The sequence below is a fragment of the Harpia harpyja genome, chromosome 11 (genome assembly GCF_026419915.1).
Source record: "Harpia harpyja isolate bHarHar1 chromosome 11, bHarHar1 primary haplotype, whole genome shotgun sequence".
Lineage (NCBI taxonomy): Eukaryota > Metazoa > Chordata > Aves > Accipitriformes > Accipitridae > Harpia > Harpia harpyja.
Genome location: NC_068950.1, coordinates 7452863 through 7477219, shown reverse-complemented (window position 1 = coordinate 7477219; position 24357 = coordinate 7452863). Strand labels below are relative to the sequence as shown.

At 58.3% G+C, this 24357-nt stretch overlaps 4 protein-coding genes across 4 annotated transcripts in view; 1 reads left to right on the top strand and 3 right to left on the bottom strand.

Annotated features, from left to right (window-relative positions):
- Window positions 1-1284: 1284 nt before the first annotated feature.
- Window positions 1285-5090, top strand: PHGDH (phosphoglycerate dehydrogenase). The gene is made up of 12 exons (XM_052800790.1): window positions 1285-1532; window positions 1804-1955; window positions 2133-2198; window positions 2280-2334; window positions 2422-2520; window positions 2623-2755; window positions 2835-2983; window positions 3204-3356; window positions 3485-3617; window positions 3962-4089; window positions 4283-4511; window positions 4795-5090. Exons 1-12 carry the CDS (start codon window positions 1395-1397, stop codon window positions 4947-4949), a joined length of 1590 nt encoding a protein of 529 aa, XP_052656750.1. The 5' UTR covers window positions 1285-1394; the 3' UTR covers window positions 4950-5090.
- Window positions 5091-5611: 521 nt separating this feature from the next.
- HMGCS2 (3-hydroxy-3-methylglutaryl-CoA synthase 2) lies at window positions 5612-9031 on the bottom strand. Its single transcript, XM_052800791.1, has 9 exons — window positions 8897-9031; window positions 8204-8643; window positions 7803-7928; window positions 7366-7530; window positions 7127-7295; window positions 6871-7041; window positions 6254-6360; window positions 6033-6158; window positions 5612-5945 (listed from the first exon to the last, which is right to left on the bottom strand). The coding sequence occupies exons 1-9, from the start codon at window positions 9007-9009 to the stop codon at window positions 5839-5841; spliced, it is 1524 nt and encodes a 507-aa protein (XP_052656751.1). The 5' UTR covers window positions 9010-9031; the 3' UTR covers window positions 5612-5838.
- Window positions 9032-10056: 1025 nt separating this feature from the next.
- REG4 (regenerating family member 4) lies at window positions 10057-11242 on the bottom strand. Its single transcript, XM_052800792.1, has 5 exons — window positions 11013-11242; window positions 10797-10894; window positions 10579-10716; window positions 10393-10498; window positions 10057-10229 (listed from the first exon to the last, which is right to left on the bottom strand). The coding sequence occupies exons 1-5, from the start codon at window positions 11074-11076 to the stop codon at window positions 10156-10158; spliced, it is 480 nt and encodes a 159-aa protein (XP_052656752.1). The 5' UTR covers window positions 11077-11242; the 3' UTR covers window positions 10057-10155.
- A 3388-nt stretch (window positions 11243-14630) lies between these two features.
- Window positions 14631-24357, bottom strand: part of NOTCH2 (notch receptor 2) — an 88624-nt gene continuing 78897 nt past the window's right edge. The window contains exons 30-33 of the mRNA XM_052800787.1: window positions 20378-20679; window positions 19879-20026; window positions 19271-19368; window positions 14631-18361 (exon numbers count right to left, since the gene is read on the bottom strand). Coding sequence (XP_052656747.1) covers window positions 17018-18361; window positions 19271-19368; window positions 19879-20026; window positions 20378-20679 — 1892 coding nt within the window. The 3' untranslated portion in view covers window positions 14631-17017. The remainder of the gene's footprint in view (window positions 18362-19270; window positions 19369-19878; window positions 20027-20377; window positions 20680-24357) is intronic.

Here is a 24357-nt window from a genome sequence, read left to right as displayed (position 1 = left end):
TCTCTCACCCTGTGTTGGTTGCCCTGGACTTTCCTCGCTCTGGCGTCACGGTTGTTCCCTGGCTGCGGCTGCAGTGTACGCAGGGTATAGGTAGTGCCAGGGTGTACGTCGCACTGGGGGGTGGGCAGTGCCGGGGTGTACGTAGCGCTGGGGTCTCCCACTTCGGTCAGCTGTGCTGCCTATGGTGAGGACATCCATCCTGGCCACCTCCCGGCTGCTGGGGCAGATCTCTTACTTGGGCTCTGCTGGGTTTAACAGCCTCTGGGGCCACCCCAGGTTTCACACAGGGCAGTTTGGTCCAGCCCTGCTGCTTGGGGAACACGCAACCTGGGGAAGGGCTCAGTCCCGTCAGGACCCTGTTTGGGAGCACCGTGTCCCTGCTGCCCACCCCCAGCGCAAAGAAAGTGGTGGGCAAGGAAGGGCCAGATCCTGGCTCACTGATGGGCAGGACCTGAGGCCTGTCTGGTCCAGCTGCGCTGTGAGGTTTTGTCCCCAAGAGCAAGGGGACGCCCTCCATCCCTTGCCATCCACCATGCCGGGCTGTGCCCAGCCCTGTGGGTCCCCACACCGTCCCCTCTCGAGGGCCAGCACTTTTCCTCGCGAGGTCACTGGATGCAGCCACGTGTGTCTTGCCCCACCGAGGGCGTTTGCTGGGCGGCTCCTGTGCACCCCACATCATTGGGAGCCAGTGGCCAGGGCTGGACCCGTGTCCCCGGCACCTTATCGGGGGCATTGCTCAACAGCGGGCGCGATGTTGGAGGCGGGCAGGGGCCACGGCACTGCCTCACCTCTGGGCTGTGGGATCCGGGGAACCCCCACTCCTGGGCAAGCTGGGGGGGGGCATGGCCGGGCTCGCCATGGGCTGGGGGCCGGGCTGCTTCCTTACCAGCGGCACCCCCACCTTTGGGGGCAGCCACCCGCAGCACCGTGGCTGCCACCACCGTTCCCCTCCTGCCTCGCCGTGCTGCGATGTGCGGCGCAGGGAAACTGAGGCACGGCCGGGGTGCGCGGGGTGGGGACACGCTGCCCCCCCGCTCCCCCTGGCTTCGTGGCTCCCCGACCCGGGGGCAGCGGGGTCCTGCCGGGGCACCCCCTCCCTTCGCTCTGGGGCTGCCGGGGGGCCCGGCACAGCCCTGGCCCCCCTCCCCTCCGCCTCCTCCCTCCCGAGGTGGGGGGGACGGACACGGGACCCGGGCGGGCTGGGGCGGGGAGGGGAAGGGAAAGAGGTGGGATTATGGAGGCGGGACCCAATGAGCCCGAAAAACGTGCCCCGCTCTCAGCCCTTTTAGCGCGGCGGAGGGGCGGCAGCAGCCTCCCGGCGGCGTGCGGAGAGAGCCGGCACCCCCAGCCCGGTCCCGTCCCGTCCCGGTCCCGTCCCGGTCCCGTCCCCCGCCATGGCGCTGGGGAAGCTGCAGAAGGTGCTGATCAGCGACAGCCTGGACCCCTGCTGCCGGGAGATCCTGCAGGCCGGCGGTCTCCAGGTGCAGGAGAAACCCGGCCTGAGCAAGGAGGAGCTGCTGCGGGAGATCCGGGTGAGCGCGGCGCGGCCGGGCTGCACCCACGGGTGGGTGGGTGGGTGCGTGGGGGGCCGACTGTCCCGGGTGGCAGCGGACCCCCTCCGCCTCGGCCAGCGGGGCCGGTTCCCGCCTCCCGTCTGATGCAAGAGCCCGACCGGTTTCGCACGGCGGATCCCAGCCCCCGGCAGCGGCTGTCCCCCACCCGCCACCCCCCAGCCGGGACCACCCTGGGACCGCCAACCCCGTCCCCGGTCCCGGTCCCACCCGCCACGTCTGTCCCCCCCAGGACTGCGACGGGCTCATCGTCCGCTCGGCCACCAAAGTCACGGCCGACGTGCTGGCGGCGGCGGAGAGGCTGCAGGTGGTGGGCAGAGCGGGCACCGGCGTGGACAACGTGGACGTGGAGGCAGCCACCAGGAAGGGTGTCCTGGTCATGAAGTAAGAGCACGGGGACATCCCTGCCTGCGCTCCTGGGGAGACAAGGGAGGCTTCCACAGGGTGCCCTCCCCACCCATGGCACCCCATGGCACCACCCCGCGGGTCTCCATCCTCACTGGGTGCAGACCCCTGTCAGCCCGGGGGTGACACACCAGTGACACCGCTTTCCATCCCCAGCACACCCACTGGGAACAGCCTCAGCGCCGCCGAGCTCACCTGCGGGATGATCCTGTGCTTGGCCAGGTGAGCGCGGGGCAGGATGGGGGGACGGATGCGCGCCCCATGGCCCCCTGCTCCCGCGCTGACCGCAGCCTCCCTTTTCAGGCAGATCCCGCAGGCAGCTGCCTCCATGAAGGAGGGCAAGTGGGACCGTAAGAAGGTAGGAGATGGGCACAGCACCCCAGGCGGGATGGTGTGGTGGGTGCCCGTGTGGACTCTGCTCACTCATCTCCGCTTTTCACCCTAGTACATGGGCATGGAGCTGAACGGGAAGACGCTGGGCGTGCTGGGACTGGGGCGCATCGGCAGGGAGGTGGCTACCCGTATGCAGGCTTTTGGCATGAAGGTAAGGAGCTGGGGCAGAGAGGAGCAATGGGGAGCACGGCCCCCCTGGCCTAGCTGCGAGCATCGTGCCAGGCTGCAGGACTGAGCGCCCGCTTTTCCTCAGACCATAGGCTACGACCCCATCATCACCCCCGAAGCCTCGGCCACCTTCGGCGTGGAGCAGCTGCCGCTGGAGCAGATCTGGCCCCGGTGTGACTTCATCACGGTGCACACGCCGCTGCTGCCCTCCACCACAGGTACAGGGCAGGCGCCGGTGTCGGGGGGTTTGCGGGGAGCCAAGGCAGCCCCTCACCGCTCACAGCCCTCCCTCCGCAGGGCTCCTGAACGACAGCACCTTCGCCAAATGCCGCCGCGGCGTGCAGGTGGTAAACTGCGCCCGTGGCGGCATCGTGGATGAGGGTGCGCTGCTGCGGGCACTGCGGTCAGGGCAGTGTGGCGGGGCCGCCCTCGACGTCTTCACGCAGGTGAGCGGGGCCGCGGGGACCCCCCAAGCTCGGCTTCAGCTCAGCATCACCTTAACTCTGCCCAAGCCAGGCCAGGGCAGCCTGACAAACCCTGTGGGACTGGGATCGGGCACAGCCCTGTCCCAGCTCCCCTCCTTGCAAGGGAGGAGGGGGTAAATGCCCCCCTCGGGCTCCCAGGTGGGTGCTGGGGGCTGACGGTGGGACGGGGCTGTGTTGGCAGGAGCCCCCGAAGGACCGCGACCTGGTGAACCACCCCAATGTCATCTGCTGCCCACACCTGGGTGCCAGCACGCAGGAGGCGCAGAGCCGCTGCGGCAAGGAGATCGCCATGCAGATCGTGGACATGGCCACGGGGAAGGGGCTGGTCGGCACAGTGAGTCCCCCTGCCAGGCACCTGACCTCCGTGCCTCAGTTTCCCTGTCTGTAAAGCATGGATGTGTTGGGAACGACCCTGTGCGCTTGCTGGTGGGTTCCCATCACACGTCCTGCTCTTCCTTGCAGGTCAACGGGCAGGCTCTCAGCAAGGCTTTTGCACCCCAGACCAAGCCCTGGATCACCCTGGCCAGGGCCCTGGGCACGGTGCTGCGCACGGTGGGCAAGCAAGCGCAGGGCAGCGTGCAGGTCTGCATCCTAGGTGAGCCGGGCAGGCTGCGCCCCGTGTCTGGGTGCAGGGACCCCGATGGGTGGGCAGTGCAGTGGGGTGTGTGGGGTACCACTGGGCTGGGTGGATGGAGGAGGGATAGGAGGGCAGCCAGGAGAAGGGATGGACAGGAGAGTGGTTGATGGAGGGATGGGAGGATGGTGGGAGGACGGGGGCATGGGTGTATGGGTGGGTGCATGGATGGGCGGGAGGATGGGAGTAGGGGTGGGTATATGGATGGGTGGCTGGAAGGACCAGCCCCAGACTGGCTGCTCCAGTGTGGGGCTGACCTCTCTGCTGCTGGCCCATTCACCCCCTGCCTCCTGCCTCCACCCCAGGGACACCCCTGCGGGAGGCCGAGAGCTATCTGACGCCCGCCGTGGCCGCGGGCATGCTGGCTGGAGGGGCGCAGAAGGAGGTGACCCTCGTGAACGCCCTGCTGCTGGCCCAGGAGGCTGGGCTGAAGGTGCGTGGACACCTGGGGCTTCACACATCAGCCTGGTGCACCCAGGCCCCATCCTTCCCAGGGTTGCCCTGAGGGGCTGCTAATGCAGCTCTCGGGCTGGGGGCCATTCCCTGGGGTGGCCTCCAAGAACATCCCTTCCTTCCCCGTGCCCTGCCACGCACCTGGGCACTGAGCGGCCACGTCTCTCTGGCAGGTCGTGACCACCCATGGCGATGTGGCCCCTGAGCCCGATGGCAGCACTGGCTTGCTGCAGGTGTCCCTGCAGGGCACCCCGCACCGGGCGGCAGGGACGGTGCAGGGCAGCACCCCGGTGCTGCAGGAGATCAATGGGGCCACCTTCAAGCAGCCAGCCCCACTGGCCGGCCCCATCCTCATCTACAGAGCTAAAGCCTCCGAGTCCAGCACGTTGCCTGTGCTCACCGGTGAGCTCCCCATGTCACCCTCGGGGGGGGGGGGCAGCCTGGGGGAACCCCGCATCCACCCCAGAGCTGAACCCCTGCTGCAGCAGGGAGGGAGCAGATGTTGCACGGAGAGACAAGGATGGGGGGACTTGAGCAGAGGGTTGGGGGCTTGGAGCAAAGGACTTGGGATGGGGGAAAGAAATGGCATTGTGGACCTTATGAGGGGTGTTGGGGTGGGCAGAGCCCTGCTACCCGCTGGGTGCTGGGGCAGCCTGTGGCCCCTAACACCTTTCCTCTTCTCCAGGGCTGCTGGGGAAGGCGGGGGTCCAGCTCCAGTCCTACCACAGGTCCAGCACCGTGGCAGGGGAGCAGTGGAGCGTCGTGGGGCTCTCGGCCCCCCTGTCTGACCTCAGCGAGCTGAAGCCACACGTCATGGAGGTCTTCCAGCTCCAGCTGTGAACCCTGACTGCCAGCAAGGACTCTCCCCACGGCTGCAGCACCTGAACCCCCCCCACGGCCAGGGGAGCATTGCACCTGGCTGCCCCTGGCCCCCATGCTGGGCTTGGGGTGGCCCTGTGCTCAATAAAGGGTCCAGGAGAAGTGTGTGATGCCTTGTCTCTGCAGTCCTTTGTCCTCAACCCCAAAGCTCCTGCAGGCTCTGTCCCTCCTGCCCCCCCACCCCGGCCCCATCACTTGTTTGCTCAAGGGTGCAAAGGTCTCCGTGGTTGCTGTGGCCCCGCCAAGGTCCCATCCGGCCACCGTCTTGTGCTGGGACATAGCCCAGAGAGCAGGCAGCGATCCAAGGGGGGCTGAGCCCTCCCGTGAGCCCCTGCGTCGCCTGCCCCCTCCTGCCCCCTGGGTGTTCCCATGGGGATGTTTCAATTTACTGATGTCATGGGGAAAATGGCACCTTACCACCCCCAAACTGGAGACTGGGCATTACTTGGCTCCCCCAAAACGTCAGGGCATGCTCCCATCATGGGGAAAGGGGGGTACTGAGGCATGTCTACAACAGGGCAGATGGCCACATTGGGTACCCATGGGATAAATCCTGTAAGGGGCCGCGATCTAGCCCCGCAGTGGTTGAGGGGACCACTAGTGACCAGGAGCCAGAGTCAGGCTGTTGCCCCCTCTCATCCGTGCCTTTATTCCCCCCTGCCGCCCAGGCATTTGCAGAAAACGCCAGCCACTGTCTCCACCAGCTCCAGGGCCCGAGGTGCCGCTGGCCACTTCCCGGCCATCCAAGGTGAGGTTTGCCACAGAGGCCAGCCCCGGATTTGGGGGTGAGCAGGGATGCCGGTGGGGAGGAGAGCATCCCCTTCTCCAGGGCTTACCGCTCCGCTCCCCCCTAGACGGGCTTCCTGGCATATTCCCGGCGGTACTTGGCATCCACCCGTGTCAGATACCAGGTGCCGGGGAAGAGATCCGCCTGAGAGCCGTGGGGAGCGTGGTCGGCTGCAGGGAGAGGGCGGTGATGCTCAGGGGGTCTGTGGGGTCCTGGCGGGGCGGGGAAGTATGTCACATCCCCTCGCCCCAACTCACCCAAGTGATGGGTGTCCTCCCGCTGCTTCATGATCTTGGCAAAGTCCTGTGGGGCCACGCGCTTGCGGGCATCCAGGCGAGCTGGCAGGTCAGCCAGGCTGGAGACCAGCTTGTCCAGGGGCGAGCCTGGCGATGGGCACCCGCCGGGTGAGACGGCACTGCCGGTGGCCCTGGCCCCACACTGCTCTCCCTTCCCGGCCCCCCTCACCCGTGGGGCTCACCTGGGGCCGCATCCTGCGAGACGCGGAGGGAGAACATGCTGGCGGCCAGCCCTGAGCCGTAGGAGAAGGCGCCGATCCGGGAGCCAGCCAGGTCCTGTGCCGAGGACCTGCAGCAAGGGGTTAGGAGGATTAGAGGAGATTTGGGGCTGGAGGGGGAGTGTGGGAGACTGTGGCATCGATGCAGGGGGCTGCCTCCTGCCCCCTTTGCAGGCAGGGGGGTCCTGGGACTCGGGGCTGCATGGCCCTGGAGTGCAGTGGTGCTGGGGAGCCCCAGGACGAGGCTTTTGTCCCCCCCAGTGCCTGGCTGTTCCCACGGCTCTTTTGCTGCGGGGTCAGCCATTCTGCCGAGCATGACAACGGGGTTTTCATCCTCCCGGTGCCAACAGAAGGGCTTTATGTGCCAGCCCAGCTCCAGTGAGCTGGTATGAAAAGGTTGGCAGGGAGATGGCGTGGAGCGGGATCCATCAACACTGGGGGTTATGTGCGATGAAAGTGTCAGGTCTCTGCTGGGGGCAAGGGATGAGTGCTGGCACCTGCCCCCACAGCTAGCCAGGCCAGGGGCTGCCCTCCCTGAAATGACCTCCTCCCCACCCGTGCCAGCTTTTCTGGGGACTCACTGCGCCAGGAGGGAGGCCAGGCAGCCATACATGGAAGGTGTGTACATGTTGCCATTGCGGGAGGAAAGGAGCAGGGAGGGCTTGGTCTTCTGGTTGAAGATCTCCTGACTGGCTGCCTGGAACGCCTTCTCCACCTCCTTGCTGGTGTAGGTGTCCTCCAGCTTCACGCCGCTGCCCAGAGAGAGGTCGGCTTGAACCCCACATGGGCACGTTCCCGGCTGGGCTAGGGGATGGGGGACACGGCGTGGGGACCCACCGAAAGGGCTGGAGCCCCTTGTAGAGGCCGGTGGCAGTGTCAGGGTTAGGGGTGGCCAAGAAATCATTCAACAGCAGCCGCCCCACAGACTTCTGCACCAGTTTGCAGAAGGGCGTGTGGAAGATGATGAACTTGAAGTCGTCGAGGGTGAAGGGCCGCTGGATGCCAGCTGGAAGGCAACGTGGGGCCGTCAGCATCCGGTGGGATGGCACGGGCACCCCGGGGGTGCCGCCGCTTACCCTGCTGCCGCTGGCTCTCCGCCTTCCGGCGGTACACAGCGTAGCAGCGGTCCAGCGCCCGCAGGTAGCACTGGATAGAGAGCTGCCCGTCCACCACCGGGTACTCGGAGGCCAGGTCCGGCTTGTAGAAGTCGTAGGCGTGCTCCATGTGAGTTCCCCGCAGGCCTGGGGAAACAGGGAGAGCCAGCTGTCGGGGAGCGTTGGGAGGTCCCAGCCAGATGGCAAGCACCCATCCGCCAGCCTCCCTGGGTCGCTCTGTGGTGCCCAGAGGGATGTGGCCAACTGGGATCCTGGGGTCCCTAGCACCGGGCAGCCACCAGGGCTGGCAGAGCCGGTACTGCTGGAGCTGAGCAGCTGTCTGGGGCTGGGACATGGACGTACAGTACCCAGAGACAGCACCCATCAGCTCGCCATCCCCAGGGTCTCATGACACTGACCTCTCTCCAGCACCAGCGGGGCATTGGGTCCCACCAGCATGGCGATGGCACCGGCACCTCCTGTGGGCCGCGCGTTCCCCGTGGCATAGACAGCGATGTCCCCACATACCACCACAGCGTAGCGACCTGGGGGAGAACAGGGGGGCCAGCGGGGCCATCAGCAGGTGGGAGCCTCCATCCCACGGCCCGCATGTACTCCCATCCCCATGCTGCCACGTGTCATGGCCAAGGTGGGCAAGAAACAGGGGTCATGGAGAGTTTGGAGGGGCAGCAGCTCCCTTTGAGGCTTGCCAGAACATCTTTGGGCTTCAGGCCACCTCTTGCCTCCTTCTCCCATCCCATGGAACCCACCCAACATCCAGCCGCCCCATCCTCACGGCACAATCCCTGTCCGCACCCACCATCCCAGGCACTGGATTCCACCCAGGCGGCCGCGTTGAAGAGCGAGGCCGTGCCCCCGTAGCAGGCATTGGTGGTGTCGATGCCCTCCACGTCAGTGTTGCCCGAGTCGTGGAAAAGCTGCATGAGGACGGTCTTGACGGCCTTAGACTTGTCGATGACGGTCTCGGTGCCCACCTCAAGGCGGCCGATGGCATCCCAGGAGAGCCGCCCGCGCTCCACCAGCCGCTGCACCACGGTCAGGCACAGGGAGTTGATGTCCTCGTGGGCGGCACAGAAGCCCATCTGCTGCTGGCCCAAGCCCCGTGTGTACTTGCCGGCCTCTACGCCGTCGTACCGCTCCAGCTCCTCCTGCTCCACATACTGAGAGGGGAAGTACACTTCCAGCGCCAGGATGCCCACATCCTTGGGCCAGGTGCCCGTCCCGGCGGCGCTGGAGAGGCTGCGGGGCAGAGGGAGCGGCGACAGTCCTGCGGTGGCCCCGAGCTTCGGGGACAGGCGGTGGCCCTGGGGAGACGCCACCAGCGAGCACCCCAGGCCGTGAGCATCCCAAATCCCTGCTGGTTCCCTGTGCCCAGCAGTGCTGCGGGGAGGAGGGAGAGCGTCCCCTTCCCCAGCAAGGTTTAAGAGCACTGCCAGCTCCCCGACCCCCCCTGGTTATGCCTCCACCCCACCCAACCCGCGTGGATGCTCACCATGCCCTCTGCATGGCCATGGGGTGCTGGGCCCCCCTGGGTGCCCGCTCTGGCCCTGGTGGTGCCCGCCTTGCCCCCCAGCAGCGTGCAGCGCGGCCGACCAAGCGCAGCATCTTCGCCCCAGCCGCTGCACGAACAGAGGGACAGACGGCAGGACGGACCTTGCGTGGTGCTTTTATAAACTGCGCGGGCGGCATGGCACAGCCCTCCTGGCCCTTATCAGCATGCCGGACCCCGGCGCTCAAAGGTCACCTAGCACCAGCCAACGCGACAGGGACAGCAGAGTAAGCGCTGGCTTTGGAGGGGGAACTTGCAAGACGTCTCTGTCTTGTGCCCCAAAGCCTGGGGACGCGCTCGGCTGGAGCTGGGGCTGAGCAACGGAACGGGCTCTCCCGCAGCCCCGGTTCCCCGTGCTGTGTGGCGGCGGCAGCTCCGGTGCCCGTGGTTCACCGGCATGGCTGCGGTCACTGCGCGGCGTGTGAGGCGCTGTGTGGCCTCTCTGACTGGCCCTGTGGTCCCAGGGAGGGAGCAGAGGGTGGTTGGGGCTTTGGTGCCGGCACTATCCGTGCCATCCGGGACGCGGTCCACCTCTGTCACGTGCTGTGGCTCCAAGAAGGAAAAAACCCATGAGCTGGGTGGGGGCAGAGCCATCTTCAAAACAGCCGAGCAAACAACCACGTGATGCCTGTGGCAATACTGTGGTGACACAAGAAGGGACCTTTGGTCCCGGTGCTGCTGTCAACATGGCCATGGGGCAGCATCGCACCCCCGGGACCCCTGTGGAGCCGTCTGCATGGGGGGGGGCACCCATCCTCACGCCTGCACACACACGACAGCTCCCATCCCCACCCACATCTGCGCCCCAGGAGTCCTCCATGCCTGCACCGTGGGGACACTCCTGTCCACCCCACCTGCGCCCCAGGGACACCTGTCCCATTTGGCACCAGAGGGCTGGGGATGAGCAAACACGAGCGGCCGGCTGGGAGGGCCACCAGCCCCACGGCTCCCAGGGACTCACCCCCAAACAGCTCCGCCACCACTGGCAGCACTGAAGCCCCCAGAAGCTGCGAAGCTCGGAGAGCCGCGGCAGCACCTGTCTCTCCCTCACCTAGACCGGCTCAGGGCTTTGCACCAGCACCAAGCTCACACAACACTTGCATGCTTCTTTTTTTATAAGTGTATTTTTAGGAGTTGGAGGGAGAGGAGCAGAGGTGGCAAGGGAGGAACATCGCCCGTGCGGGGCCACCCAGGGGCTGTGCTCAGCGCAAGGGGTTGAACTTGCAGATGTAGTGATGCTGCTGGGTGCAGTTGGCGCTGGACCACAGGGTGAAGCCTGCCGGAGAGATGGGCCAGGGGTTGGCGGGGGCCACGGCAAGGACAGGGGCACCAGCTCTGCTTGCCGCAGCCCCCTGCAGGGATGGGACCCGGAGACGGAGGAAGGGGGGATACCGGCCAAGACTGAGCGCTGGAGGTGGACGCGGGGTCCGGGCACTCACCGCTGAGGTGGGTCAGCATGCCGCAGGTCCCCCCGTGGGCACTGTTCCCAGCCAGCCCGCTGGCGATGCTGTACTTGTCCCCACTTGCCCACTGCCAGGCCTGGCTCTGTGGAGGGGGGGGGGGGGGGGTCAAAGACATGGCCCCGCTGCCCCCCACCCCCCACCCCCCGCTGCCCACCGCCTCACCTCTTGCCTGTAGCGGAGGCCGAGCCAGACGGGCTTCACGCGCTGGTAGTAGGAGATGAGTCTCTGCAGGGTGGCCGCCTCCCGGGGCTCCTCCACCCAGGCCAGGTGGGCACCAGGGTGTTTGCTCTGGCACTGCCTCTGCGGGGAGAGCCGTCAGTGCCGGGGCACCCCTGGGAGATGGGGGGTGCCCGACCGCCTGCGTACCCCGGTGGGCTTACCTCGGCCTCGTCCCAGCTCTGGGGCTGACGGAAGTACCCGAAGCAGCTGAGCTTGTAGTAGGACCAGCCCTTGGGGCAGTAGCTTACGTACCGGGAGCCTGTGAAGGGAGAGCGTGGGGAGAGATGGGGGACAGCCGGTGTCGCTGGCCGGAGAGGAGCGCGGCTCCCTCCTAGCCCCGCTGCAAATGCAGCTGCCCCCCAAGTCGTGGGACTCACCGGCCGGCCGCAGGAGCCCCACGCAGCCCAGCAGCAGGAGGACGAGTCTGGCCGCTGCCACCATCCTCCTTGCTCCTGGAAGTGTCCCCTGTAAGAGCTCGGGGGCTCACAGCAGGTCCCTCAGGGACAGGGGGTGCTGCTTGTGCCCAGAGGCTGCAAACCCGCCCTTGCTGTGGACCGAATCTGGCCCCTTTCAGCTGTCTGGAGAAGATGGCAGCCCCAGGGGCTGTGCCTCCCTCTCCCCTCCCTGGCACAGGTCACGGCTCCGTGCCCGCATCCCATCCTCCAGGCACGGCTTGGGGTCCCCAGCCCACACTAGTGCTGGGGTGTCCTGGCCCCACCAGTCCCAGCCTCGGTGGGAGGCATCTGGGTGAGCCAAGCTGCTCTGTGGGGATATGGGGAGAGCACTGCCATGGGCACAGATGGGGGGACCCCAGCCCAGCCCTGGCATTGGGCAGCAGCAGCAATGGCACAGACAGAGCCGGGGCCGGTAGGGCTGCGGGGACTACGTGCACAGCATCATTTTCACTCCCCGAGCTCGTAGCGCTGCCAGACCCAGGCAGGGGAGGCAAATCGGCCACATCAGCGCAGTTCCCCTTTATCTGGGCTAATCCCCGGGCACCGGGGCCGATTTGCAGACTCAGCTCGTCTTCCCCTCAAAGAAGCAGCGACAAAAGTCAACACAGGGCTGAAAACTGCATTGTTGCAGCCTGCCCCATCCAGCAAGGGCAGCGCTCAGCTCCCCTGGGAGCTGCCAGGGCTGGGACGGGCTCCTGTTCACCCACAAGCCACCTCGGAGCATCCCGAGGCCCCAGCCGCCCCGCGAGGGTCCCCTTCCTCACCTGCTGTCCAGAGATTGGGAAGAATAACGGCTTCTGGTGGGTGGCCAGGAGAGGAGAGGAGAGGAGCTGCCCTTTATAGCCCGATGCTCACCAGCATCAGTGTTTGCCCAGCTCAGGTGATTCCCACCATAAAAATCTTACTGCTGATTCCCCTCCATCCCCCCCCACTTTGCTGGAAAGCTGCCCAGATCTCCACTCTGTTTGCATTCAACATTTTTCCAGAAAAGGCAGGAAGAACCTCTCCTAGTTGGTCAATAAACCCCCTGCAATTAGTGTTAATTACTAATGCAAACACAGAGATAACCTTGTGGCAGAGAGCAGCCTGGCAGCAGGCAGGGATGCCCACTGGCTCAGCCCTGGCTGGACTGGGGGCTGGCAGGGGTGAGCCCCAGGGCAGGCTGTCCTGATCCCGGCGGGAGCATCCCTGTGGCAAGCGGCCAGGCTGTGGGTACCACCCGTTGGCATTGCCCGCATCCCCGGCCGAGGGATGGCACCCAGCCGGGCCCCACACCCTGCCCGGTTCCGTGATGCGTCACCCACACACCGCCCTTGTTTGAACTGCCTGGGGATGTTTGTCAGCAGGATGCAGGACGCGGGGATGTGGGAACAGCCTGCGGCCGGGGGCTGGCGGGCACCATCAGATAGCGGTGGGGGTGCCCGGCCCCCACGCCCAGCAGTGACGCAGGGCTTCGTCAAGTCTGCGTCCCTCCAGGAGGAAGGGGCAGGCCCTGCAGCAGAAGCCCCCCGCTGCCCCTGCCCCATGTGGGGTACCTGCAGACCTGGCCCTGCGGAGGCTGCTGCTGGCATGGAGCTGCACAGGTGGGCTGCCCCTGGGCCCAGCAGCCGGAGCCCTCCGTCATGGTCCTCGCTCTTCACCCCGGGGTGTCCTCTTGCGCTGCCGGGAGGCAGCTGAAGCTCATCTACCCTACTGCTTCCACCACGCTGCTCTGGAGCATCGCTTCGCTGGCTCCTAACATACCAAAGCAGCTTTGAAAGCTCTTCCCGCCGCCTGTCCCGTAGCCTCCCGCAAAGCTGCCAGCTCCTGCCCAGCACCCTGCCGCTGCCAGCTACAGCCAATGCCAGGCTCTCCTTCCCCCAGCCCTCTCGAAAACGCTTGGAGGAGACCATTGGGAGCTACACAGGAGGCAGCTACCCGCGGAGGATCCAGCCCCAGAGCTTAGTCCTGCTTCCCCCAACACGGAGGGCTTGTAGCTGGCTGAAGCTGTTACTTCTGGCTGTGAGGCTCAAGCCACATCCCCCAGGGATCTCCCACAGCTCCTTTGTGGCAGCATTTACCAAAACACGCAGCCAGTGAGTGCTGCTACACCCACAGGGAGCAGCTCCACACCAGCATGCAGAGGCAGGTCTGGCTTTTGCCCTGGGGAGGGAGGAGGAGCAGACCCTCCTCTGCCCACACAGCCGGGATACAGCTGCTGCTGCTTCCCGAGACCTCTGAAGGCTCAGCCAGCTTGCTAGGCACCCTCCGGGATCAAAGGGATAAGCCGTCTTGTGTCCAAACACAGCTGCTGCCTGCTATCGTTTCTCCTGAAAGAAACAACCTCACAGAGGAGATCAGCCGCTCTGACTAATGGGGAAACCCTTCAAACACAGCAACCCCCCAAAAGACAGGACTCCACCCTTGTTTATGAAAAACCATGAAAATGTTCCCCAGAGGAGCCTGAGGCTACTCCATTACTCCTCAGTTAGATAAGGGATGCCCCAGCTCCCTGCCTGGCTGGTTCAATTAGGCTTATTTGGATGCAACACAAGTTTTCACAAGCCCCTCGTCATCCCAGGCAGGGGAAGAGGCATGTGCCGTCCCTGAGGAAAGGCAGTTTCAAGTCTTAGCCTGAGCACCAGCAAACTTGACACAGCTGTGCCAGAGACATAGCAGAGTTCACTAAACTTTGGCACAGAAGTGCAACCTGTGGTAGAACATGGATGAAAACCTCCCGGAGGTTTGTATTTGCCAAGCTGGCTCTACTAGAAGATAAAGGAGCTGCGCTGTTTGAATATTAAACCCTTAAAATGCCCCCAGCAGCTTTATCCCTGCTAGGTATCCATCCCAGTCTGCAGTGAGAGCTGGAAACCAGCCAGGTGAGCACTAGTGGAGGCCAAGGCTTCAGTGGCACCTCCCTGCTCAAAATACAGGAAGGCAGCCATTGTCAGTTTGATCTCCGATAGTTCAAGTCAAACTTTTCAAGTCTGAAACCAGCACAGAGGAGCTGTGATCCCGTTTCAGAGGCTGCAGAATTGCACATCTTCATGCATCAGCTGCCAAGCCAAAGCCAGGGAGGCAGCCTCAGCTCCATGGATTAGGGTCCTCCTCCCAGCTGGAAGAACAGTGGTGAACAGCCCAGGGAAGCAAGCAGGACCTGAAAGGGCGAGTGAATCCACGGCTCCACTAATCACCGCCTGACCCACGCTTGCTCACAACCTTTCTAAAAGCCACACAAAAGCTCCAGCCCTTCTCTGGCTCTCAGACTCCCAGGGAAGCGAGAGCTCTTATTCAAAGCATCTCAAAAAGGCCTGAGGTAGCAACGCTTCATTATTTGCAGTGAAACACGTACCTGGACAGACCTCCAGGAGTGTTGGTGAGCCACAGCACAGAGCACCCTTGATCCCCAGAAGCTCTCTCCTGACATGGACTGTGGAGGTCCTAACAAGTCCTCCCTTGCCAGGGGTCTGAACAGCTATTGAACACCGATGATTCGTTTATAATCCAGTGGCTGTGCCGCGATAGCCAGGAAGACAAATGAAAACAGCGGCACACAGACACTGGGCACATACTCTTTATTCTGGGGATAAAAATTGCTTATACATTTTGCAGCAACTATTTTCATAAAAGACTTTTATAAAAAATGTAAAAATAAGCAAATATTTTCCATTATTAATATAGGAAAATGCTGCTGTGTGAATGGTTACTCTACAACTTATGAGATAAAATACCACCTTAAGGAGATATTATCTTTACAAGTAGTTAAAAAAAAAAAGGCAGGCAGAGGGCCATCGTATTAACACACCAGGCACGAAACTGGCTTCATTCCATAGAAAGCACTCATCTTGTAAAAGGTAGCCACATATATAAAAAGGCACTTGGTTATTTGGGGCTAACGAGGAAAAGCCCTTTGTTTCTTTAGCATCAATGTAGCAACACTTCATTATTTGCAGTGAAACATGTACCTGGACAGACCTCCAGGAGCTTGCAGGCTCCTGCCTGGAGATCTCAGTCAGTTGCAGCTAAACTTCACAGGACACACTGCAGCGAGCGTGCTGGGGAACGCTGTGTGCGTCATAAAAAGCAGTAACTTCAGAATTAAAACTTCAGCCCGAAACAACAGCCCCGGGAACCAGCTCCTCCTGAGGCTCTGCCTTCATGTACCATTGAGTCGCATCGAAAGAAAAAGCTTTTACACTTGATTAGAATGGAAAGAAACATCAGAAAAAATACTGTACATGGTAGGATGCTGAGTGGCCGCTGCTCAGAGGGGAGCGGCCTTCTCTGTCCTTTGGCGGCAGCCAACAGCCCCGATCTCTTTGGAACACGTCTGTAGGGTTCCCCCGAAGAGGTAGGAGCAAACCATCCCCAGAAACGTTCACTTTGGCTGCTGACTGGTTGAGAGCCCTTCAGGGAAGGATTACTCTTGTGGACAAAGCAGAAAGAGCAGCTGTTTGTCTAAGGTCAGAGACAGCTGGCTTCCATAACTCCAAAAATATCGGGGGAGCTGCAGTACAAATGGCACTACCGTCCCACAGAGCACGTGGGGCACCTCAGCTGGGAAATCGCGGTGCAGGCTGAAGTTGAGAGCAGAGGACAGCCCCAAACCTGTTAATCAAACTGCATTAGGCAACCGTTTCTGAGCTATTTGGTCTGCCGCTTAAGCCCAGCTCCTGGCTTCAGGCACGCTGTTGCTGCTGGAAGCCTGCTCGGGAGTCAGTGCTGCAGCCTCCTTGCTGGTAGGGGAAGACAAGGCAGCCCTGTCCCAGGGCTGGATCAAAAGGGACACTTTTCTAAGGGCTGGAGCCGTTCCTGATGGAGAAGGACGCACACTGCAAACATGTTAACAACGTCCTTGACACTTTTGATAATACCATAAAGAGGCAGCATATGGTATATGGAGGACAGAACACACAGCCACCCTTGGATGGAGGGGAGGGGAGTACTGTGCAAGAACGCTGGGAGCTTGTGTTACCAGGTTTTGAAACACTCATGCTCATCCCAAGAGCTTCCCAAAAGGCCTGTATTGGTTGTAGGGCACCTCTTCCGGCATGGGAGCCTGTGAAGGCGGTCACAGACACACCTGGCAGGACGGGGGCACGGGGAGGGTAGTGTGTCAGAATGGTCAGGTGTGTCTCAGGGAAGACATACAACACGGGAGAGATGTGCCTACAGGCCACCACAGGGGGAAGACCAGGTCAGACCAGTGTTTTCGGGAGGGGGGGGAAAAAAACAAACCCAAAACCTAAGAGAAGGCTATATGTATATATAATCTCATAATACCTGGGGGGCAGGCAGTGAGAACACTAAGGGGCATTAGTGGGTCTGTATAAGACAAAGACTCTTGAAGAGGTAAAGGGTGAAGCTGCGTGACAGAAGGTGTCACTTGACCTGCAGGTGTTTTGGGAAGTCTGGCTCGCTTCCTGAGCAAGAGAGGCCGAGGGAAGGAGGGGTCTGGGAATGTGGGTGCAGCTCTGAGCTGTGTCAAGACAAGGCAACTTGAACTCGAGGAGAACTAGTAGAAGGTGCTTCAGAGAGAGGTTATGTGGGTAACAGGAGGAGTAACAAAATAAGGATACAAAGCTGGTTTTGGCTAAATTTCTGGAGAAACGACCATGAGAGGCATTAAGCTGAAGAGCTGTCTCCCCAGAGAAATGGTGGAACATATTTAAAAGCAGACTGGAGTCCAGTGCAGACAGCAATCACACCCAAGGTGCATGGGAGTTGGTTAGAAGTGACCCAGCTGGTCGTCTCCATCACCAGCTTCTACAGTTCTCTGTGTAGCATAAAAGCATACAAGCCTACAGCGACCACAGTCCCTCCAAGGAAAGAACAGCCTGGGCTCATTAAGATTCTTGGATACTAAAATGGTTCTTCATTTCCATCATGGAAGACCTTCATGAGTTCTGGAGTCCACTTTAATTGGGCATCACCTTGGCCAGCCTTCAGGCATACACCTGCATGTTGTTCCGCTGCTGCTCTGTCATGTGAGTGGCCGCCGGCCCGCGCTGGTTGTTACTGGGACTGGTTGCCACATCAGACCAGTCAGAGGCTGAGTGTGGGGAGGAGCTTGACCACTGGTCTGGAGATTCGGGCGATGGAGTCAGGTACGGGTGCTCCCCTTGTAAGTGCCGGTTGTGGCTAGGAGTCCGTTCTGTGGCCGAGGAGTAGCAGCTGTGCTGTGAGGGAGGCGTGGGGTACTTCCCCATCGAGCTCTGGAACTGGTGGTAGGCCGGGAGGACCGTCTGAGCCACTTGCCCGTCCTGCTGAGGGATGGCAGCCATGGAGAATGAGGCGCTGGGCAGCTGAGCTAAATCCGGTAGCTGGTACATGGAGCTAAGAGGACCAGCCATGTTCTGAGCGCAGTTTGACTGGGCCTGCTGTGGCAGTGCTTGCTGGTTTATGCCGCCCTTGGGAACCAGCTGGAAAGTCATGATAGGGGGCAGAGACTCCCTGGACACTCCCATGTGCTTTGTATCTGCTTGAACCAAACCACTCTGCTGAGAAACACTGGGGTGTGAATGCATCACCTGCGGCACCATGCCAAACATCTCATTGTACTGGGACTCGTTCACTTCCATACGGTTCATCCACTCGGTGGAAACGTTGGCTGGCCGGAGCCTGCCAAGCCCACTGTTAGGAGGGGTGGTTCTGTGCTGCGAAAGCAGCTGGCTGACAGATGGGAGCACCGTGCTGGATCCACGTCCTAAGGGCTGCATCTCATGGAGGTTGGAGAAGGACATCGTGTGCGCGGCCTGCACCGACGGAGCAGTCAGCAGTGAGTTGGGCGACGAGTGTAATACCCCCGGCGACGGCATCACAGGAGATGACGTTGGCTCGGATGCAAAAGCATGGGGCGATTCTAGGGAATCAACTGGTGACAGGGTCACTGAGCTCTCCGAAAACTGCCCTTTGCTCTCACTGAGGGACTTCTTCCTTCTCCTCTTCGCATCTTTGGTGAGGTTCGTGGGCATGATGCCTTTGGCATTCGGTTTTCGTGACTTCTTGCTTAATGAAGCGTGCTTCAGATTGAGGAAGGACCTATTCGGGCCACAGATGACCGGGGAGAGGGCAGAGTTCAGCATGGCACCAGGGTGCCCAGCGGGGCTGTGCGCCACATTGTACTCGTTGAGAAGCTGCACTATGTCGTGGTGCATCCGGTCCTGGGCCACATCTCGGGGCAGGCGGTCCATGTGGTCCGTGATGTCTCGATTGGCAAAATGGTCCAGCAAGATTTTTGCTGCTTCGAAACTGCCTTCCCGAGCAGCAAGGAAGAGCGGTGTCTCTTCCTGAAAACACAAAGAATAAGTATTTTAGCTGCTTTGCTGTGGGGGGACTGACTTACAGCTAACACTCCCTTAATGGTGTAGCAACACCTGGAAGCACTGTTTAATGCAGTGTTGCATTAATTGTCTCCAAGAATGACCCACCCTGACAGGTGCCCATTGAAAAAGGCGGATTACAGGGGATGATTTCATACACGGCAGTGGAGCACACAGGCTAAACTATCCTACCAGGAGTGCGCTATTCTGCCATGGGTCCTTGGAGGTACTGTGAAAGCACCTGGTGCCTTTCTCCCATTGTCCCCTATGGGAGAAAGGTATAAAGGACTAAACCAGCCCAGTAAAAAATCAGCTTGTTGATAGCTCTAAAATCCACTGAGCAATACAAAATAATCCAAAAAATAAACCCCAGGCAGAGGAAAGAAATCAAGGACTAAGACACAGCAAAAACTAACAGTGAAGCTACAGGAAGTCTGCACAGTGCAGACTGTCTCTCAGAGGGGCCTTTACCCCATATCCAGCCTTCACTGACATCCTTGGAAATGTGACAGGATGTGACTCCTGCTGTGCTGCCAGATCTGTGTCTCTGCTGACCAGAATCCAGCTGCTTGACACCAGCAGCACTTCACCCTGGTGCTCTCACACACCACTGACTGTGTACTGCATTCCTTTTCTGCCAGAAAAGCAGGACAGCATTGACGCCCAGGACTTGGCCAAACAAGGAAGAGAATTGCTCTCCTATATCGGAAATCCTACAAGACATCCAGCACTTGGGGAGAGTTCCAGTCACAGTCTGGGTTTGGAAGACCCACACTGAGCACCCAGTTTAGAAAATCTGAACTTAGTTCACTACCAACAGGAAAGAGATGCTTTGAGTTAGGAAGCACAGCCATGCTGAGCACACCCAAACTGTACCTTGTTATCCTGCATGTCTCTGTTGGCTCCGTTTTTCAGCAGCACTAGTGTTGCTTCCACGTTGTTGACAGCAGCAGCCCAGTGAAGAGCGGATTTACCTGCAGGGAAACCCAACACTTCAGTAACAAACCCAGGAGCTATTTTCTAAAGCACCAAGATGGACAGAGTACACTGAGGGAAGAAAGCAACTGCAGTGCAGCTCACAGCACGTGAACATGTCCTGAAGTCATGTTAACACTTCGGAAATCACCATGCTGTGGCATACCCCTATGTTACCAAGATGCAGTGGGACTTTTGGCACTTGCTCTGGGATTTTTTTACTTTTATTTTTTAAATAACCTACCCACAGAGTCATGTCTGCAGTCCAGAAAATCCCAGCATATCCAACCCCATATTTCTTCTGCTTCTCTTCCAGGACTGTCTAGCCAAGCCACCGTGCAGCAGCCTGCAGTCTATTACTGATGGGAGGACTTCCGCAAGGGAGCCAAGTGTCTGATTTAGCTACAGAATTTATGAGCAGCCCACGCTCTGGGAGAGCAGAAGCCCACCCGTCCTTGCTTGCACCATGACAAATATTTGCCTAGCCCAGTATGTTGTGTTCACATTACCGTGGTCATCTACGGCGTTCACATCTGCCTGGCAATTAATTAGCTCGGCCACCATTCCTTCCACAGCCAGACGTGCAGCCAGAATCAACGGGGTCGTTCCATCATTCATCCGAGCATCCAAGTCTGTCACTCTGTTTCGGATCAGGATCTGGAAAACAAGGGAAGACAAATTTTCTTCAATACTGCTACAGACCAAAACTGAGGATTTGGCAGAAACTGAAGAGAAACTTTATAATGAAAAAGCAGCCTGAGCACTGAAATGCAAGGACCCAGATAATAGGTGAGAGAGGCAAAATAAATACATGCCAGATGATTCATGCATGCTGAGTTCTTCAAGCTATTAATACCTGAGGAAACTGGATGTAAAATACAGTTTCGCCTGGCTATCACACTGTGGAAGGCATGAGAGCAAGGCTGTGAGTGGACAGAGCGCAGCTTGGGCAGGCTCATATAATTACAGAGCACAGCTACTCTAAAAGGGGTTCTTCAATTGCTGTACCTGGAAGACACCCTGGGCATCAGCAGCTACAGCTGCATGCAGGGGAGTCCGTCCCATGTTGTCCCGTGCATTAGCATCTGCACCAGCATCCAACAAACGTTTCGCAGCATCTGCTCTTGAGTAACGGGCTGCTAAATGCAGTGCCATCTCCCCAGTGCGGTCTGTTTGGGCCTGCAGGTTGGCACCTTGATAGATCAAATCTGTTATTATATTCGCTGAGGAATCTTCTGCATCCTCATCATCCTCGCTGATATCAGAGCTGCCCACACGCAGAGATGCCAACATAAGTGGAGTACATCCATCTGCAACAGAAGAGATATCATAGTAACCTGATGGTTACAGCAAAGGAAAGGAAACCCTCTCACAATTCTCTCCCCTTGAGCACCTACAGCTACAGACAATCCCTCCAGACACTTTAACCCAGACCTGGGTTAAATCCCGCCAGTCACTTTAACAGAGACCCTGTTCTCTTATCTTAAACCCAACAGAGTTAGTGAGTTGTTTTCCTTCCAAGCAGGACTTTAATACCTGCTGCAACCCCAATAGAACTTAGATACTTCTCAATTAAGTAAGATCACTATAAAACAAAAAAAGTTTGCTGCTAAAGTGGAAAAATTCCTCAAAATGTAAAGGCTAGCTAAATTCCTAGAGAGAAGCAAGGTCTATAAAAATCAAAGACTTCAGATAACTAAGTATAACTATTCATGAGGATGTTCGAATCACATGAATGGGGAAAAGAAACAATTGACAGAGAAAAACTATTTGACAACTAGCCACTGACCGTTGGTGGCATTTTGCAGATATTAACCTGAAGTGAAATGCAGACAAAAGCCTTCATATCTATTACACACCAAGGTCTTCATGAGAAGGACCCTGAAGTTGTGACAGTCAAGCACTGAAAACTGAAAAATGCCCCAGGATGAGTGCCTGAACCAACCTCAACTTGCTTTTAGTAAAGTCCATGACCAGAGCCCTAAACAAACTGATCAAGCACACTCCGTACTTTCACAGAAGTACACCACATAGGAAGGGACCATGGAACAGGATCTAATCCAGTATTATTCGCTGGTGCACCAGTAGCATCCTACACATGCACAATGCCTTGTTCCCCACGCACCCCTCCATCGCAGCATGGACTGCCCACAGATACAAATTGCTGGAAGTCTCACACAGTCTGAGTGCTTTGGAAGATACTGGGCTCGTGTCTCTCCACAAGTCTCCAGTGATGGGCTCACACTGATCGGACATCCACAAAGGCTAAATTCACATTCATCCAACCAGCATCCTTGCATTGTCACTGGAAGGGGAAAGGCTTCTCCAAATCTCTAATTTAACTTAGCTCCCTTGGACGAACTTCCCTCTCTGCTGATCAGAGAGGGCGGTCCAGCAAGACTAGCTCATGCTGCTGATTTTTCACCCTTATTAATACCCCCCTTGATGCAGTGTAATCAAGATTTAGAACATCTCCACATATTTTCAGCTACCCATCAAATGCCAAGTGCTTCAGTTTCAGCAGACTCTGAACATTACAAGACATTCACTACCTAAAACCAAGGACTTCAACTGTAGACGCTAATGCTTGCTTACTGATTTTACCGCTTTACTTCACACACATCATAGGCACCTAGAAAGTAAGAGGGACTAAGATGGCAGCAGGAGTGAACCACTCTGTGCTAAGCACCCCACTGCAGCTCTGCAAAGGTGAACACAAATTTTGCTTCTCCAGTGTGGCTTGCTAGCAGAAATTCAAGACAATCTTTCAGCAACTGTCTGATTTATTCCACAGACAAGCAGTCAACCTTCCCAGACCCTACAGACAACAGCTTCCCTGCCTGCACAAGTCTCGATCTACAGTGCACTATCTGCACTGAATGAAGTGTGTAAGCCCTGCAGAAAGCCATATGGCAGAATTAGGATTCTATGCAGATAAACAAGGTGATGATCTCCTACTGAAAATAATATACAGAGCTCTAATGCTCTGCTCCCATTTCCCAACTTCTGATCACCTAGCCTTCCTGACTCTCTATTTTAGGGCAATTCCAAAACTTGCTAGAAATCTGTCGTTCTACCACAGTGAACAGTGTCAAGCACCGGCAGAGATCAGGGCTGTGGCCTCCAGGTCTGCTCCCCAGGCAGGCTGGCGGCAGCAGCAGCAGCATGCACGCTCCTCCTAGTGGCTCACAATCACAGGACACACAGGTTTACACCGAGCTACTTTCTCAGGATTTGCTGGATGGCAGCAAAGTGTTGACGTATGGGCCTGGGTTCAGTTCCAAGATCGAGTCCCGTCTACAGACCCTCTTGCCTGTTGTCTATGGCTATACCTCCTTTTGTGCTTCTCCCTCCCACTGCTGGCTCTGCTTCCTTGTCCCAAATGAATACTTCTCAGTATTCAAGTCAGGCTGTGGTCTCCTCTGTACTGCCCTGACACAAAGAGCAGAGAGACGGAGCACAGAAAGGAGTTTTCCTTTTCTCCAGCACCACAGCCCTGGGAAAACCACTCGCAGGAAAAGACTTGCTTGCTCAATCACACTGCAGTTGTCCTGGACAGATCATGCCTAGCTGCTCTTCAGGGACACGGCTATAGTATGCATTAAATACTTGGAAAAATTAGCTGCCACCCTCCAAAATGTCTCTCAGGTATGTGCAGCTCTTTTCAGAGCTTTGTAAATTGGCCACACACGGGTAGTTTTATGAGGCTAGCAAAAAGCACATCCAGCTAGACAGTCACAATTAAGTGCTTGATGGACTACTAGAAAAAAAAAGCCGTGGACACAATGCCTTTTTGCCTCCTTCTAGCTTGTTCTCTGAAATAGCTGGAAAAGAACCCAAAAGGATCCAGCTGGAGGCAGACACGCAGCATGGAAAATTCCAGTCTGAACCACTGAAGTTTTAGTAACTGAAAAAGAGGGGCATATAATAGGGACAGTTCATCAGTTTTAATTATAGGTGGTGTTACCAGTTATGCCTATGATTGCATTACCCTGGTTACACACTCACAGTAACTCCAGTGAAAAGAATGTCCTCACCATTCTGGGGCACACAGAGAAAGAACAGCATAGGGAGACAAAGGTGACAGCAGCATTTTATAAAACCTCTTCTGTTTGCTGTCTTTCAAGAAGACAGCCCCTGAGTAAATGTAAAACTCAGAGCAAGATGGTAAAGCCAGAAGTTCACTAGACAGGTACAACTGAAGGACTCATACAGGCACAATATACTGAAAGCTAGGATGTAAAGAAGCCACTGGCAAAGTCTCTAGGCAATGCTTCTGTAGGAGGCTGGACCTCTTGGATACCCCTAAACTCGAGAGACCGCAGAAGGTGCTGGATTAAGAGACAGAACAACCCCTTGGTATACTGAAGCTTTTCAACTTGCCTCTCCTCTCTCTAGAAAAGATCTCTACTGTTCTACCTGCCAGCTGCACCTGTGGCCAGGATCTAACTCACCCAGATTCAGATGGCTCCAGCCCAGACACCTGCACCGAAGTCAGTCAGCCTCAACGCCCTCTGTAATTAGGGGCAGCGAAGCATTACTGGAGTGTGAGCCATATAGTCTTCAGGATACTTCTGCCTGAGACAGAGATGAACTGCCTCTCAGAAGTGCCTATTCCCTCTGCCTGCAAAGGAAGAGGAAGGTGGCTAGGGCAGATGAATAGCTACATTAACTGCAAAGAATATTACCCCTCCTTACTAACCCATTACTCCAACACTTCTCAGACTTTTAAAACGATTTCTTCCCCTGACAATAACTCGGCTGCTTGCTTCTGATGCCACAGAGGGGAATAGCTTACAGCGGCTTGCTGCAAGCTTCCCAGTTGCATCTGAATGGCAGGAAAGCAACTCACAGGTCAGTATTATTCCATTGCTATTGTTGGACAAAGCTTTGAGTGAACGTGAAAATAAGCAGTTTGAAGTCTTAAGAACATTATTGCCTGCACTTGGAAAGCTTTTACCCTGCCACACAACTAGAAGCTTCAATAG